Source organism: Tachysurus fulvidraco, chromosome 2, assembly GCF_022655615.1.
Source record: "Tachysurus fulvidraco isolate hzauxx_2018 chromosome 2, HZAU_PFXX_2.0, whole genome shotgun sequence".
In the NCBI taxonomy this organism is placed as follows: domain Eukaryota; kingdom Metazoa; phylum Chordata; class Actinopteri; order Siluriformes; family Bagridae; genus Tachysurus; species Tachysurus fulvidraco.
This window is the reverse complement of record NC_062519.1, coordinates 36,230,398-36,246,967: the sequence shown is the minus strand read 5'-3', so window position 1 is coordinate 36,246,967 and position 16,570 is coordinate 36,230,398. Positions and strand designations below refer to the sequence as shown.

General features: G+C 36.5%; 2 protein-coding genes across 2 annotated transcripts; both read left to right on the top strand.

Annotated features, from left to right (window-relative positions):
* Nucleotides 1-210: 210 nt before the first annotated feature.
* Nucleotides 211-12,085, top strand: pfklb (phosphofructokinase, liver b). Its single transcript, XM_027162881.2, has 22 exons — nt 211-465; nt 2,622-2,695; nt 2,807-2,884; nt 3,878-4,067; nt 4,826-4,991; nt 5,344-5,388; nt 5,603-5,711; nt 5,863-5,958; nt 6,040-6,132; nt 6,489-6,614; nt 7,346-7,410; nt 7,489-7,552; nt 7,726-7,872; nt 7,956-8,026; nt 8,117-8,204; nt 8,305-8,457; nt 8,802-8,966; nt 9,163-9,224; nt 9,535-9,646; nt 9,861-9,960; nt 11,031-11,136; nt 11,261-12,085. The coding sequence occupies exons 1-22, from the start codon at nt 384-386 to the stop codon at nt 11,406-11,408; spliced, it is 2,340 nt and encodes a 779-aa protein (XP_027018682.1). The 5' UTR covers nt 211-383; the 3' UTR covers nt 11,409-12,085.
* An 897-nt stretch (nt 12,086-12,982) lies between these two features.
* Nucleotides 12,983-15,832, top strand: rpl37a (ribosomal protein L37a). Its single transcript, XM_027162867.2, has 4 exons — nt 12,983-13,134; nt 14,200-14,328; nt 15,482-15,564; nt 15,665-15,832. Exons 1-4 carry the CDS (start codon nt 13,132-13,134, stop codon nt 15,726-15,728), a joined length of 279 nt encoding a protein of 92 aa, XP_027018668.1. The 5' UTR covers nt 12,983-13,131; the 3' UTR covers nt 15,729-15,832.
* The last annotated feature ends 738 nt before the right edge of the window (nt 15,833-16,570 follow it).

Below are 16,570 nucleotides of genomic sequence, written 5' to 3'. Positions count from 1 at the left end.
AATCCACGTGGCAACCATTCCTACTGTAGAAACTATACTGATTTTCAAGTTTGCAATGTGTAAACAATTTTATATTTAGATGCATTGCAGAAAAAAAATACAGAATATATTCTAGAATTGGTTTATATTTAATGCATTAAGCCATGCACTGCAAAAAAATCTCTGGCCCTTAAACAAACATGCAGAGTGCAAATAAAGAGGCGGAGCAGCAGGGAACACACCAGTGTCTGGTGAATGCTAAAAGGGTCGCTTACACGACACATAGTGGTTTGAGAGAGAGAGGTTAGATTTTATATGTCAGATTAAAAGCAGTGTAAATATTGCTGTAGACTCCGGATCTGGAAAATAAACATCATCGGTTTGTGTGCAGAAATCAGTGCATCATGTTGGTGGATTTTGAGAAGCTGCGCATGAAAGGAACTGGGAAAGCCATTGCTGTCCTCACAAGCGGTGGAGATGCACAAGGTAACATCTAATGACTGTATTAAACATGTTACAGTGTCTCAGTAGAGGAGCAGTGATCATTCTGGATTCATTCCAGGAACAGATCGTCATCATCGTGTTGATCATTGGGTTTTCTCTAGAAATTTGCAATGCATATTCGCCCACACAGCCACTGGAATTCATCTCAGTGTTGGTGAATTAGAATGGACTTTTATCAGCCTGGTTGCATTGTAAGAATCTCCGGATTCACTTTATTTCAGTATTCACGCTGATGCATTTCGAATCGTATTTATTTACAACGATTGCTATAACCTAATGCATTAATACATACCGCTGTCTGAACCTCAGTCGAAGAGTTATATTCTAATTTGAGAAATTACATGCAGAATTGTGTAACAATGTAGGACTGGGGGATGTGTGACGCAACGCGTGAAATGTCACGTACTACAGCTGTGCACGTGCAGTGGGAGTTTCTCACGTGCACCAGGATATTATTTATTTATTTATTTATTTATTTATTTATTTATTTATTTACTCATCTGATATTCACTCCACCACGTCTTCAATCATATTTGAATAAATTTTGAATAAGAAATGCGTGGTGGTTTGAATGAGCAAATAAGGCTATGGGGCAATAGTTAACATATGCAAAGAACTTTCATTGCACTGTGTGTGTGTGTGTGTGTGTGTGTGTGTGTGTGTGTCACAACACACCTTTAATCCATCTAAATGTATATACATGATGTGGTGATTTTGCATATTATATATAAATAGCCAGCAAGAAATTTTGTATCATCAAGTAATCCATATCTATGAGTATGAAAATTAGGAAAGCATTCTTTTCCCAGGTGCATTGTTTATATTTACAAATATATAGAAAATGATAAGGAATAAATCCTGATTGGATGAGCTGTTAAATCAACAATGATGGTGTGATACAGTGCAACATGATGCAGTGTCACTGTTACCATACCGAAGATTATTTTCCATTAAGCACACTAGTGACCTGAAGTGCATCTGGAAAATTTCTAGTTACATGTAACTTTGTGTAATGTTGGCATGATATTTCAGTTCCTGTAGAATCACTTAAGCTATAAACATTTTTTGACCTGCTTCTCCTTGTTTTTAAAAAAACTTTTTTACATTGTTAAATATCAAAGCTTGTCATGTTATTGAGAAACTGGAAGAGCAAAATTTCAGAAATTCAGCAGCATTGACAGTAACAACAACCACAATTGGCTACCGATATTTTCATCTTCCTGTTTTTTTACTACAATGTGACAAAACACTACATTCATTTATTGATTTATTGATCTTCAGCTAGGGGGGCACAGTGGCTTATTGGTTAGCACGTTTGCCTCACACCTCCAGGGTTGGGGGTTTGATTCCCACCTCTGCCTTGTGTGTGGAGTTTGCATGTTCTCCCCGTGCCTCGGGGGGTTTCCTCCGGGTACTCCGGTTTCCTCCCCCGGTCCAAAGACATGCATGGTAGGTTGATTGGCATCTCTGGAAAATTGTCCGTAGTATGAGAGTGTGTGTGCCCTGCGATGGGTTGGCACTCCGTCCAGGGTGTATCCTGCCTTGATGCCCGATGACGCCGGCGATAGGAACAGACTCCCCATGACCCGAGAAGTTCAGATAAGCGGTAGAAAATGAATGAATGATCTTCAGCTGTGGCCTATGGCCATGATCACAGTAAATCTGGAGCCTATCCAGGGAACACTGGGAGCAGCTTGGAATGGATGCCAGTCAGATTCACACACTTTTTCACAACTAGGATCAATTTAGCATAGTCAGGCCACCTACTGGCATATGTTTTTTTAATATGTGAGGAACCCAGAGCAAAGCAATCAGAACATTCTATTCACCATAATGATGGCAACTAAACATTGCATTTTTCCAAAAAGGCATTATTGGTTTTAAAAAGCTTGTTTAAAAACTCAATTCACGAGAGGAAGGTCTTGATAATGGCTTCAGATACAGATTTAACACCCAAAAACAAAAATTAAAACCTGAGTCTCACAGTAATTCGTTATCTTACTGTGAACAACACATCTCCTTTCAGAATGTATTAAAATAGAATTATACTCACTCAAGTTTCCTGACCATTTATTAGCAAACAGAAATACTAGTTAAAAATATTCAGTAATGTGTGTTTGTGTGTATGTGGTATATAGGAATGAACGCAGCTGTTCGTGCTGTAACACGAATGGGCATTTATGTTGGTGCCAAAGTCTACCTGATATATGAGGTAACAAATTTACAGAACGCAATGAATATTTCTTCGCACACCTACAATGTTTCATGTATTCACATTATGAAATAGTTTTAGTAACAGATTGTAACATGTCTTTTCTCTAAGGGCTATCAAGGGCTTGTGGATGGAGGTGACAACATCAAACCTGCTAACTGGCAAAGTGTGAGCAACATCATTCAACTGGTAGGTCTGCTTTTTATATATCTTTGAACATTTTAATGCATTGCATCCCTCTATCCAAAGCTGTATTCTGCCCCACTGAAGGTCAATACTCACTGCACTGAGAGGATGGGATTGAGATTATAAAAGGGAATGCTGAGTGAAGGGATTAAATCTGTGAGATTACGACATGATCCTCAGCATGGTCCGCTTCTTGTTCTCTACCACAGAAACAGGACATAAAGAATGTGAACATATAGACCACTTTAGACATTATATACAGCTGCAAAAGACAGGGAGTAATAAAGAAGTGTGGAGTTACAGTATATTTAGAGCTGGTGGTTATGGTAGGGTTAATAACATGAGCTCTAATTTTTGTGTGGAGAAGATGCTTTGTTTGTACAGAAACCTCATAAAGTATTGAAAAAATGTCTGGAAAAGTAGTTTCTGTACCGAAATTGTAACAAAACCAAGGTTAACGATTGCCATTCATGTTTTTCATGGAGTAAGATTACATTTTTCTGTACATTACTGAAGCTATGAAAAAAAATGTGAATTTGTGTATTATTCAGTTGAAGTATTATAATTCTTTTACACAAAGGAATGTATTCACTAAAGTTAAAGTAAAGTAAGAATGTATTCACTTAAATTTTATAAATAAATGAGCATTTATTCATCTATGGTAACCTCTTTTTATGGATCTGACCCCATCACTGGAACACTAAGCATGAGGCAGGAATACACACTGGATGCTATGCCTATCCATCATCAGGCATCACACACACTCTCTCTCTCTCTCTCTCTCTCTCTCTCTCTCTCTCTCTCTCTCTCTCTATATATCTATATATATATATATATATATATATATATATATATATATATATATATATATATATAGATATATATATATCTTTTACCCTCATTCACCCCAAGGAACAGTTTATTCTAGCAAGTTACCCTACATGCATGAGTTTGCTATGTATGCTCAATCCCAGAGTTTTTAATGTTGTCTTTCAGGGTGGCACAATTATTGGCAGTGCTCGCTGTAAAGATTTTACCACGAGAGAGGGTCGTCTGGCAGCTGCCTTCCACTTGGTGCAGCGTGGCATCACTAATCTGTGTGTCTGTGGTGGAGATGGCAGCCTCACTGGAGCCAACATCTTTCGCAATGAGTGGAGTGAGCTGCTGGCACAGCTAGTCACGGAAGGTAGCTTTTATTCAAATTCAATTTACACTTTTTCTCAGAGAAGCTCCTTCCTCACATTGGAACTATGGAATTGGAATTGTCTTCTTTTGTTACTTTCAAAGGCAGCCTCATTTTAAAATAGTAAAAATTGCAAAGGGTAAAGATCAGGAAAAATTATGCATCATTGTCGACCTTTATATTGTTAGACTGTCACACCTTTTAATAGGCACGAATGAATTTAGTAGAGAAGATTGAATAAATCTTCAGCATTTAAATAAGGGTACACCGTAGCTGATTTGGGAAAGTTACTGTGAGATAAACAGCTCTCTCTGTCTCTCCCTGTAATCGATGGCTCCTCACAAATGTCCTCCTTTCCTACTATTGTGTAGCTTCCGCTCCAGTTACTTGAATGAATCCACATCAATGGTTGCCTTGTCTTCTCAGTAATACAGGCTGGCAGGCTGTACTCAAATACACGGCCCTTTCACGTCAGCATTTAAACAAGCAGTTAAAAAAACTTTAGTACTGATCTGTTCCGGAGAGTTCAAGGAATCTGATTATCTGAACTTTAAACTCAAACCACATTTGTGTCTTTAAAATGGGAACATGTCATGAGCTGCCTCAGCCTGTTATATCATTCAGGATAGCACTGTCTGAAGCCTTGGAGTGACCCGAATACTGTGTGACGTGTAATAGTTTGTACTACTGTCTTGTAAACTTTCACATTACTGTAGCTGTACGTGGGAATGTAACTACATTTGTTTTGCTTTTTGTTTAAGGGAGAATCACAGACTCATTGGCTCAGCAGTACACCCATCTGAACATTGTAGGTCTTGTGGGTTCTATTGATAACGACTTCTGTGGAACAGACATGACCATCGGTGCTGATTCTGCCTTGCACCGCATCATGGAGGTCATCGATGCAATCACCACTACTGCACAGAGGTAAAATGACTTAACAATAATTTTGATGATAACTTCAGAAATTACTCAGGTGCTCATACTTATAAGTTGCTCCTGGTTATTATATACAGATGTAGATAGGAAATTATTTATTTCTGTTGTTGCCTCTCATTAGGAATAAATATAACTTTACATAAAAAGCTGAATGTAAAATTCAGAATTAAAATGATAAAAGTTTTTAGATCATGTTTCTTTTTAAAGCACTATTAAATAAAATGAATTTAATTTGAATTCAATTAATACTGTTAAGACCTTATACACTGTTTTTGCTACAGTAGGAACATACTAGCATTATATTGTATCTGTAAGATAAAGCTGTGTTTAATTTCTATAGTCATCAGAGGACATTTGTGCTGGAAGTGATGGGACGGCATTGCGGGTAAACCCTATTTTTTCGATTGTTTTACACGCTTTCACTTTCATAGAAATTAATTACTCACTTTTTGGATTATTATTCACTCCATTGTTAATGTACATGCACTGCAGAAGATTCATCACACTGTATACATGATGCTTATCTGCTGCTGCTTTAAGGTTTTCCATTTGAGGGGATGACTGTTTTGTCTTGTATTTTGATGTGTTGTGGTTGGCAGGTACCTAGCCGTTGTGTCTGCTCTGGCATCTGGAGCTGACTGGGTCTTTATACCTGAGGCTCCTCCAGAGGAAGGGTGGGAGGACCACATGTGTGCCCGTCTAGGAGAGGTGAGGCAGGAGAATAGCAGGATTTTGTATGTAACATTCAGATTTTAAAGAATTGCTCAAGTTATCAAGGTTCAAAGCAGAACACAAGTGTCTTTTTCTGTGTGTCCTGTGTATATAAAGGAAGATTTTGTGTGTTGTTATTTTCCCACAGAGCCGCAGTAAAGGATCCCGTCTCAACATTGTGATCATTGCTGAAGGAGCTATTGATAAACATGGCGAGCCCATAACCTCCAACTATGTGAAGGATGTAGGTCTGAGTTATGTCTTCAAATAACTATTGTTAGTGTTTAATATTATTCTCAGTATTTTTTCCTTTCTGGATTTTTAGCTTGTAGTGAACAGGCTGGGTTATGACACTCGGGTCACTGTACTGGGGCATGTACAGAGAGGAGGAACACCCTCCGCGTTCGACCGGGTGCTGGTGAGTTATGAAACTAGTCTTGTTACTGATATGGGATCAAAACGCAATAAACAAACAGATGAGACAGGTTTGGACTGTTTTACCTGTGCACTATAACTTCACTTATGTACTAATGTCACTTGAGCTGTGCAATAGCAAGAATAGTGAGCATTTAAAAAATGCAACTTAAGAATTTTATTGACTATATGTCTTTCGAGTTCATTCCTTGTAAGATTTTTGTCTAGTAAAAATCCCTGTCTAATGGCATCGTGTCTAATGAACAGTTGAAAAGAGAATAGCTGAAACCCTAAAAATAAGTTAAAATGATGATGATGATGAGGTATTTTTTTGCCTGTATACTGTATGTTTCTCTATAGAGCAGTAAGTTGGGGGTCGAGGCAGTTGTGGCCCTGCTGGAGGCGACTCCAGACACTCCGGCGTGTGTGATCGGACTGTCTGGTAACCAGGCCATGCGTCTCCCTCTTATGGAATGTGTCATTATGGTGAGTCGCATGTCTAATATGCCATTATCTCTATAAATCTACAACAGTGGGCATCATTCAACTTTTAATAGTCTGGGTTGATTATACATGTTCCTAGTTTAGTTAACCACATACACTAATAGCTATGGCTAGTTATAACAAGATTCTAGTGAGTGGAGAGTTAATGCTAAAACTGCAAATTCTATCTGTCTATTAATTCTGTTTACAAGTAGCAGCATCGTGACAGTAGAGCTGGTGGTAATTTAAATCACAGGGTTAAATTGATGCGTTTTTTAATATGTACTTCACATGGACTTGTATGGTGGATGCTCTACATAATCTAGGGATAATTATAAACCGATTGAAAAGCATGCCGTTGTTTAATTCAGCAAAATGACATTGTTAATATGGTGATTGTTTTTTGTCACGGGATATTTATTTACAGTAATATTTATGGAAGGAGTCTCCAGTGTCAGCACTTTTGTAACATTCAGTAAGTTTCCAGGATGGAAGCTTTTTGCAGTTTCTCTGCGCCTGACAGATACAAACTATTTTTTCATGTTTCATACCATTAATGTAACTATAAACCGATAAAAAGCCCAGGTCTAATAAATCTAATATAACATATCTAGACACTTTTGCTCTCTCTCTCTCTCTCTCTCTCTCTCTCTCTCTCTCTCTCTCTCTCTCTCTCTCTCTCTCTCTCTCTCTCTGTCTCTCTCTCTCATCTCATGTTTCTACTCTGTGTTTAGACTAAGGAGGTGCAGAAAGCCATGAATGAGAAACGATTTGATGAAGCCATTCAGCTACGTGGAAAGTGAGTGCTGTGAATGTACATCTTTTTTCTATTTGTGAATCTCTGAATGTTTTCTAATGTCTCATTTACTCGTTGCAGGAGCTTTGAGAACAACTGGAACACCTACAAACTGCTGGCTCACCAGAAACCAGCCCAGTCAAAGGTTTTTTTTGTTGTTAACTAAATTTGCTATAATAAAAAAAATCTGATAAAATCCACTAATTAATTAGTGCACAATTATTTTATATCTAGTTTTTTTTATCTGATTGGCCAGACGTTTTTTTCTATTTCAATTTATTTGTGTGTCCATCTCACTCTTCCTCACCCATGGATCAGAGCACACACTCCATGGCCATTTTAAATGTAGGCGCCCCTGCAGCTGGGATGAATGCAGCGGTGAGGTCAGCGGTCAGAGTGGGTCTTGCCCAGGGTCTCAGAGTTTACACGGTCAATGATGGCTTTGAAGGCCTAGCCAAAGATATGGTAAGCTCCAGTAAGCACAAAGGCCACATTCGGGTTCCATTTCATTTACAGGCATGTAAAATGGATCTGGGTTTAACCTGCAGGTGACTGAAGTGCACTGGCACGATGTAGCAGGCTGGACCGGCCAGGGAGGTTCACTGCTCGGTACTAAAAGGTTCGCTTCTTCCCTCTGAGTATTGCTTTTTTTCATTGTTTATGAAGGTAATGATCAGGTAACATTGTATTTGACTGCTCTTAATTTTAGAACCCTACCAAACTCTTGCATGGAAAAAATTGTGGAAAATATTGGAAAGTACAGCATCCGGTCGCTTTTGGTTATTGGTGGATTTGAGGTATAAATACTCGAAAAAACTCGTTTGAAGTGTGTATGTGTGTGCATGTGTACATATGTGTCTCTTGCCATCTTGCACAGTCTGTTTCTAATCTTCACAGGCATATGAGGGTGTTCTCCAGTTGGTGGAGGCACGGGGACGTTATGATGAACTCTGCATTGTCATGTGTGTGATTCCTGCCACTATAAGTAACAATGTACCAGGGACGCACTTCAGTATTGGAGCAGACACAGCTGTCAATGCTGCTATGGAGGTCTGAACAATCACACACATATGTATATATATTATATATATATATATATAATTTTTTGAACAGGATGAATTTCTAATTTTGTTTGTATCAATAAGGTGACCAGTTGTGATCTTTGCATAATATTTAATGCATGAACAGAACTGTATACCATGTTTGTTTTGTGGTCTGAGAAAACCTGTGGCTCAGCCTGAGTTTTGAAAAATAGTCAAATATATATTTATATAAATATTTTTTGACCCAAATCTACTTCAGATCAATTTTCAATGTGCATATATTTTTTCAAGGTTGTCTCTGCAGTTATTAACCTTCACAAGATGATTATTATGTATTACCTGTTTCCTCAGAGCTGTGACAAAATCAAGCAGTCTGCATCTGGAACCAAAAGGCGTGTCTTCGTTGTAGAGACTATGGGTGGCTTTTGTGGATATCTGGCAACCACCACAGGCATTGCTGTTGGGGCAGATGCAGCTTACATCTTTGAAGAATCGTTCAGTATCCATGACTTAAAGGTAGGTACTGTACGTCCTTCCAATATTTTCTCGAACCTAGCAGTGTAATATAATGTGCAAGTTAGTCCTGTTCCCCTCACTGTAAACTCATATGTGGCTGTTAATGCTGAAAGTAATACTTTACTGCTAGTAGTTAAGTATTTAAGATTTTGAAGCTATGATCAAGTTAAAAATGATTATGTTTTAATTTTGTCAGATGAATGTGGAGCATTTAACGGAGAAAATGAAGAATGATATTCAGCGAGGTTTAGTGCTGAGGTGAGATTTTGACTATAAAATGCATCGTAATAGTCCACATTTAAACATTTATAAATTAATTTATGTTACCTTAAAGGTGTGGTTTTCACTGCTTGTGTATTTTAGCAATTTTTATTGGGTTGAGGATTCAATTTTTTTAGAATAACCTGATTACTGGGGTAAAAATCATCTATTTTTCTCTTATTTCCTTTGTCTGATAACTGCTTTAATCTAGTATACCAATCAATTATTCATATACCAAACATAGTCCAACTTGATCTGTTATTTGAGTGGACATTTGAGGTATTTATCTTGGTCTTCTTCTGTGTAGGAATGAGAAGTGCCACAAACACTACACAACAGAATTCATCCACAACTTGTACTCAGCCGAGGGGAAGGGTATCTTCGACTGTAGGGTTAATGTACTTGGACATTTGCAGCAGGTAAGGAAAGAGTTAATACATTAACAGTTAGTGTGGCCATGTGAACAGCACAATCATATTTAACCAAATATTAACCATTGAATATTGCTGCCAGAGCTATGCTTTTGTAGAATATGAATCAATGACCAAATATGTGATATAAATTAAGTTTTAATATTAGAATTGAAATATTTGTTAAATAGTGGCATATAAATTGGCATATATTTTACTCCAGGGTGGGGTCCCAACACCCTTTGACAGAAACTTTGGCACTAAAATGGGTGTTAAATCTGTGTTGTGGCTCACTGAGAAAATGAAAGAGACCTACAGACAAGGTAAGGGGAACTAAACATTATTTTAATCTACCAGATTTAGATTTTCACAAAAATTCTTCTTCTTATAAATTACACCACTCATACAGAGATTGTGTGGTGCTTGTGAGTAAAGGCAATTAAAAATCTAGCAATGGATGCTCTCTTGTGTTTATTATTTAAGGAAATACAAATAAAGTATGTTGTACCATCATGAACACTATACTAAACTACAGTAGGCCAGATGTGGGAATCTAAGAAAATGACTTGTTTAGAAATGTGATTATGATGCTTTGTTATTCAATTAAATTTATTTGTATAGCACATTTAACAATTCACATTGTCTAAAAGCAGCTTTACAGAAGTATAGAAACAGAAAAAATATATTACGGTGTTCATTAAAATTCACCTGCCATTTTGTCAAAGGTTAGCTGAAAGTGCCTGGCTGTTTATAAATTAAGAATACAGACATGTGCATTCCTACTATTCGGTGTTCTCTCTAATGCCACAAACATAAAGAAAAACTAGCAAATCAGAATGTTAGTGGAAGATTCAGACCTTTCAGAATTTACAGGTTGGTAAGGAGCTTACACTTCATTACATTTTAGATGTTGAATTTTTTCTGTTTACGGAGTGAAATTATTGCCTAAATATGAGTAAAATAATTACAAAAGCTAGCAAACAAATTCAAGGTAAATTAATTAATTATTATGTAAATAAATCAAACAGATCAGTTAGTAGAGAACCATCGCAATTTATTGTATCCCTATTATAGTATAGTAGTATAGAGACATCTAGAGATTTAAATAAATTATTTTTATATAAATAAATCATTTATGAATTCTTTTGTCTTATTAAATGAATTATTCTGTTATACAAAACAGAGATTTGTAAACAGTCATATGTCTTCCATTTTTCATCTTTATTCCATATTCATCTTTTACAGGTCATAGAATCTGTTACAGTTCATACAATCTGCACATTAAATTCATAAATAAAATGAACAGAAATGCAATGAAAGTGGAATACATGTTTAAGTGTTGGGAAATGCAGTGCATGGATTTTAATCTATTTATGTTCCATCTCATTCCTAGGTCGTGTGTTTGCAAACGCACCAGACACAGCATGTGTTATCGGCATGAACAGAAAAACAATGTCCTTTAGCCCTGTCACAGAGCTCAAAGATCATACAGACTTTGAGTGAGTCACTACATTCTTTTACACTTAGTACTAATGTGTGTCACAATACGTAATTCATAAGTTTATATTTCAGTGAATGAGATCGAGCCATTTTACAATGTCTTCTTGCTTTTTGTCTCTGCAGACACAGGATGCCAAAAGAGCAGTGGTGGATAAATCTGCGTGTCATGCTGAAAATGTTAGCCAAGTACCAGACTCACTTTGAGGAGTATGTTACAGGGGACATAGAGCACGTGACTCGCAGGAGCCTCAGTATAGAGACAGGATTCTGAAGAGCTGAAACCAGGCACCAGTAATAACCATGACTATACTGATTACAGTGTACCCCAGATTCATCCTGTCCAAGTTAATAAATCCAGTAACCACTATTAAAACAGTGCTTACCTCAGAAGCTTATTGTTGTTTTGTACCCTCCTGACATGCTTCATCACATTTTGTTTGTAATGTCAAGCTTAAACACTGCATTTGTTTCCTTTAGTCACAGATTTCCCAAATGGAGGTGTTGATTGTTGGTATCTCTGATGTCCATTTAGTATTAAATGCTATAACAGTACATTTGCACTTGTAGTATTTATTGCAGGTTTAATCCTGGATTCCTGTGTTTCATGGTATTCCACATGCATAACTTTAACACTTTAAATCATGACATCATATTTATAAAGCTTGTAATTAAAATGCTGCAAGATAAAATTAGATCACAGGAGGTTTTTGCTTTTCTTAATTGTGAATGAATTAAAAGAAATTTATAAAATTTTTCTTATTCACTAGATCTGTGAAGCACCAAATCTCATTTCAAAATGAATTCATCAGCCTTCTAGAGAAAAGTCTGAATTTTTGAGTAAAGTTAGTTTGCAGAGTGAAATCAACTTTTGAAATTTGAAATGTTGTTTTGGGTTATTGATGATCTATGTAGTATTGCTTAAATAAAACTTATTTGACGGCTCTAAAAGAATGATTGGATGTCCTTTTTCTCTTGATATTTCAATATTTTGTAGCAATGTTAATTAATTGCGTTAATTATTGATTTTTCCTGTATTCTGGATTTGCTTTGATAAGCACTGAGCTAACAACTAAAAGAATCAGGCTAAATTTCAACTAGATTTAAATTAAGCAGTTCATATGATCCTTTAACAAAACCTAATACATTTAATTATGCCTTAATTATACTTTCAGTTTTGTTTTTTAACATGTATACAGTATACACTTAAATGTCATTTATTCATCTAGATTACATGACATCTACATTGTGCACTGTTTGAGTCAGGGATCCCTTTACCTGTTAAATAAATGTTAATAAACCCTCAGGTTTATATAAACAAAATAATCATATTGTTAATATTTCAATGTATACAGTAATATTCTAATTATTTACTGGAGCCTGAGAGGTTTTTTTAATGAACTTTCCACACACAAAACATGATTCCAACTTACATTATTTGTAGGCATAATAACTTTAATATTTGAGCTGTGATTTCCATCACTGACAAAATTAGAAAATGAGAGACTGTAATTATGCTCCATGGACCCCTGGGGGTCCCCAGAACCCACTTTGAGGACCCTCACATAACAGTAGTGTGCATTTCACAGGTCTGAGTATATATAGGCACACACACACACACACACACACACACACACACACACATATATATATATATATAAGAATATGTATGTATGTATGTATGTATTGTCTCAGTTAAATATTGGTTTTTAAAAAGTGATGAAAGGGAGAAATATCTCAGTTCCTTTTCTTTCACTTTGTTTCGTTTTTTACGCAAATTTACATATTTTTGCAACTTGCTGAACTAAAGCCTGTACGATCTTTTTGATAGCTTTTATTTACAGATTTAGTCTAAAATACAAAAGTCCACATTTTCCCAGTTCATTCCTAACTAGTCTGTCCTTCAATATCCCAGAATCCCTAGCGGTCGTGTATGGGGTAAATCGCGCACGCGCACTTAATCCTCCCTCTTTGGCTTCGCACCTCTTCAAACTAAAATGGTGAGTTTGTGTCTGCGGTGGAATAATCCACCTAAATCTGGTCCATCGTTTCGATCATGTCTCTCATTCATTCATTCCCCTGATCTACAAAGTGTGCGGAATGCGTTCAGGCCGATAGTTCTTACTAAAGAGAGATTATTCGTTTATATTTTGTACTTTTCCGCTCTTTGAGGTCTTATCGTTGCTAGGTGCGATGTTATGACCATACAATCAGACTGAATTCTGTTCAAATGTATTATTAAAATGTGTCTTTAGGTCTGCGTATCATTTGGAAGTTGCCTATGGGGGCATTATATCTAGCTAGTTATCTTGTGTTTGCTAAGTTCATCGTAGCTATGTACAGCTAGCATGCTAATCTAGCTAGCATGCTAATCTAGCTAGCAAGGTTGTTTGGTGAAGTAATTAATGTCTCCATGACTTTTCGGCTGCTTGTATTTTTGAATGAATACCTAACACACATTCAACCTAATATACCATATAGCCAACACCATTTTCCAAACTTTAGGTATGTTGTCTAAACACTTTGGGTCAGACAGTGTGAATAAATGGTGAAGAGGTGTTTATTTTATACCCCAGAGCTGTAATGTGTAGTCGGATAATATTCAACAACAGCATCACTGAAAAGTTGTTTTCAGCTGTGAAGCAAATCGCAGCTTTATGTGAACGCTTGTTCTAGTTTTTTAGATAGAACATTTACACAGGTTACACGATCTAAGACTAATAAATGCATTCAGATAGATTGTTATTTAATAAAGAAGACTCGAGTGTTGGTGCTGTTTAATGGTCAGCAAGATAATACGCATAGCATGTCAAGTAATACATATAAAATAGTATTTAATACATAAGGAAGATTTATTTTCATACTAAGAAGATATTGCCTTGCACTTGTGGTCAAACCCTGAAATCAAATGTCTTTACTTTCCAACCTAGTACTCTAATTGTCCAGTTATCATATCAATTTCCAAAAATCTTTGACTTTAAATGATAACTTATATCTACACCATGGTCTTGATGGTGACTTAGCTACATAAACGCGTCTCTTTTCTTTGATTCTTCTGTCTGCAGGCCAAACGCACCAAGAAGGTGGGAATTGTTGGGAAATATGGCACTCGTTATGGTGCCTCCCTCAGGAAGATGGTGAAAAAGATTGAGATCAGTCAGCACGCCAAGTACACCTGCTCCTTCTGTGGCAAGGTGAGTGACCAAAGAGGACTCCAAGAATAATTCCATGGCTGGTTCTTAGTCAGAGCTTAGGGCTGGAACAGCATGGAATTCCAGTGCACTAATCGAGGCTTCACCAATCCCTTGTTTCCAGTCTTTAAAATACTTGTCAGTAGTTACTTCTTTTGAGATTGACGTCATAAATGCATAATCTGTGTTCAAATTTGTGCTTGTCGATTGGGGGGGGGGGCATTAGGAATAGTTTCTGCCTAGAAATTACAACAGAATGAGCAGAGTGAAGCTGGTCTTCAGGGATCTAGTGATGCAGATATGTTTACTAGTCTTGAAGACAGCATTAGGTTCCAACAAGAAGTATTTGTGGTGATGGTATTCGGTGGCCATTCTTTTCTCATATCTCTGCAAGTTTGTGTTGTCAGCATTGTGCACTATTGCAGAAAAATGTACATCAGTGCTGAATCATTACTGATCTAGTATTATTGGCCAGTATTGAGTGAGTACTTTGGTGTACTTATGCTGACATATTATGAACGTTAGACACAATATAATTGATTGTAAATTAAATGCAATTTATACGACCAAAACATTGCTTTAGGTTTCACATGTTCGTTTTTTTTTTTTTTTTTTTTTTTTTTTTTTTTTTTGCTCCTAATAAAAAAAAAAAAGGGCTAAATGTGCAAAAGTATTAATACAGAAACTAGATTGGCCAATTGCTAGATTGGCCAAGATTTGTCCTGCACTGTTCACTTTTAAATCAGGTCTTGAGAGCTGGAGGCTCTTGAAACTTGTATATTTTTGGACTGTTTTATTTTTGGATTACTACCTTGTACCTGCATGTCAAAGGAAATATTGCTTATGATCTGCTCACACTACAGATTGCTGCTCGTTTAGGGTCTTGCAGTGCGTCTTGGAATTGTTTATTTTGTAATATTTTACACTTCTTTACTCAGCTGCTCAAGCAATACTGCTGATTTTGAGTGTTTGGTGCAATACGAAGTCAAGAATCAACAAGGATATTTATGGTATCTGCTACCAGAAGTGTGAATAAATTAATGTTTTATTTCCAACCTAGATTAAGATTGCTTTAGTGTAGCTGAGTGTAAGTCAAATTTTGACACCTGAAATATACAGCATTACTGATGTCATGGGTTTTTTCCTCTCATTTTAGACCAAGATGAAGAGACGAGCTGTTGGCATCTGGCACTGTGGGTCCTGCATGAAAACTGTTGCTGGAGGTGCCTGGACATACAAGTAAGGATGTGCCTTTTTTCTCATTAAACATGGCTTATAGAATTAACAGTAATTGGTATTGTAATTGTCTTCTGATTAAAACATTTGCACTTCCTCACAGCACAACGTCTGCTGTCACAGTCAAGTCTGCCATCAAGAGACTGAAGGAGATGAAGGACCAGTAAACTGGGACTGTTTTTGTACAGATGAAATCCACCTTGTCTCGGACTCTGCATTTTCAATGTGGCTCGTTGGAACATCCCACAATAAATTTAAGTCTTGAGCTGGATTTTGCTTCTGATTCTTTTGTTCTGTATTAAATCCATAAAGGACCAGTTTGTCCTAATTTTAAGCCAACAGGTTCCTAGTCACAATGGTGATGTAGAATGATTGATAAATATTGGAAGCATATGTTGATTAAAATTAATTAGCTGGCTGCAGAAATCTAATTTTATCTAATCAAATAATTTAAAGGTGTTAGTAAAAGTAACTGAATGTTAAGGTAGAATCTGAAAGCACTGCAAGTTAAGGTACTGGCAAGGTTTGTTTAATTGCTAGTTTGTTCTACAAGAGAAGGTGTTCCCATTGGGATAAATAATCTAGTTTGCTTTAAGTTTAACACAGTGAGTCATGACAGTTACAGTGCAATGTCAGTTTCTTATGTGCATCAAATGTACAGATGGCATTAATTCTGTCAGTTGCATCAAGCAATTTATTCTGAGTTATTTAAAAGTCTAAATAAAGAGTTTTATTCTTTAAAAAATGGCAATTTGTAACTCTTGAATATAGGCTGTCTACTTATGGAGGTAAAGAAGGGCATATGTGACACCTTGTGATGTGTTTATTGTATAGGGTCTAGGCTCATCATGACCTTGAACAGGATAAATAGCTGAGGATCAGAAAATGAACATCTACTTGTGAAGCTACTGGGTAGATTTGCCTAATATTTACATTTGATTAAAAAGATCAATCCTGCTCTAGTTAAAACTAACTTCAGAATTTTTGGTGTATTTTACACCACTGGGCT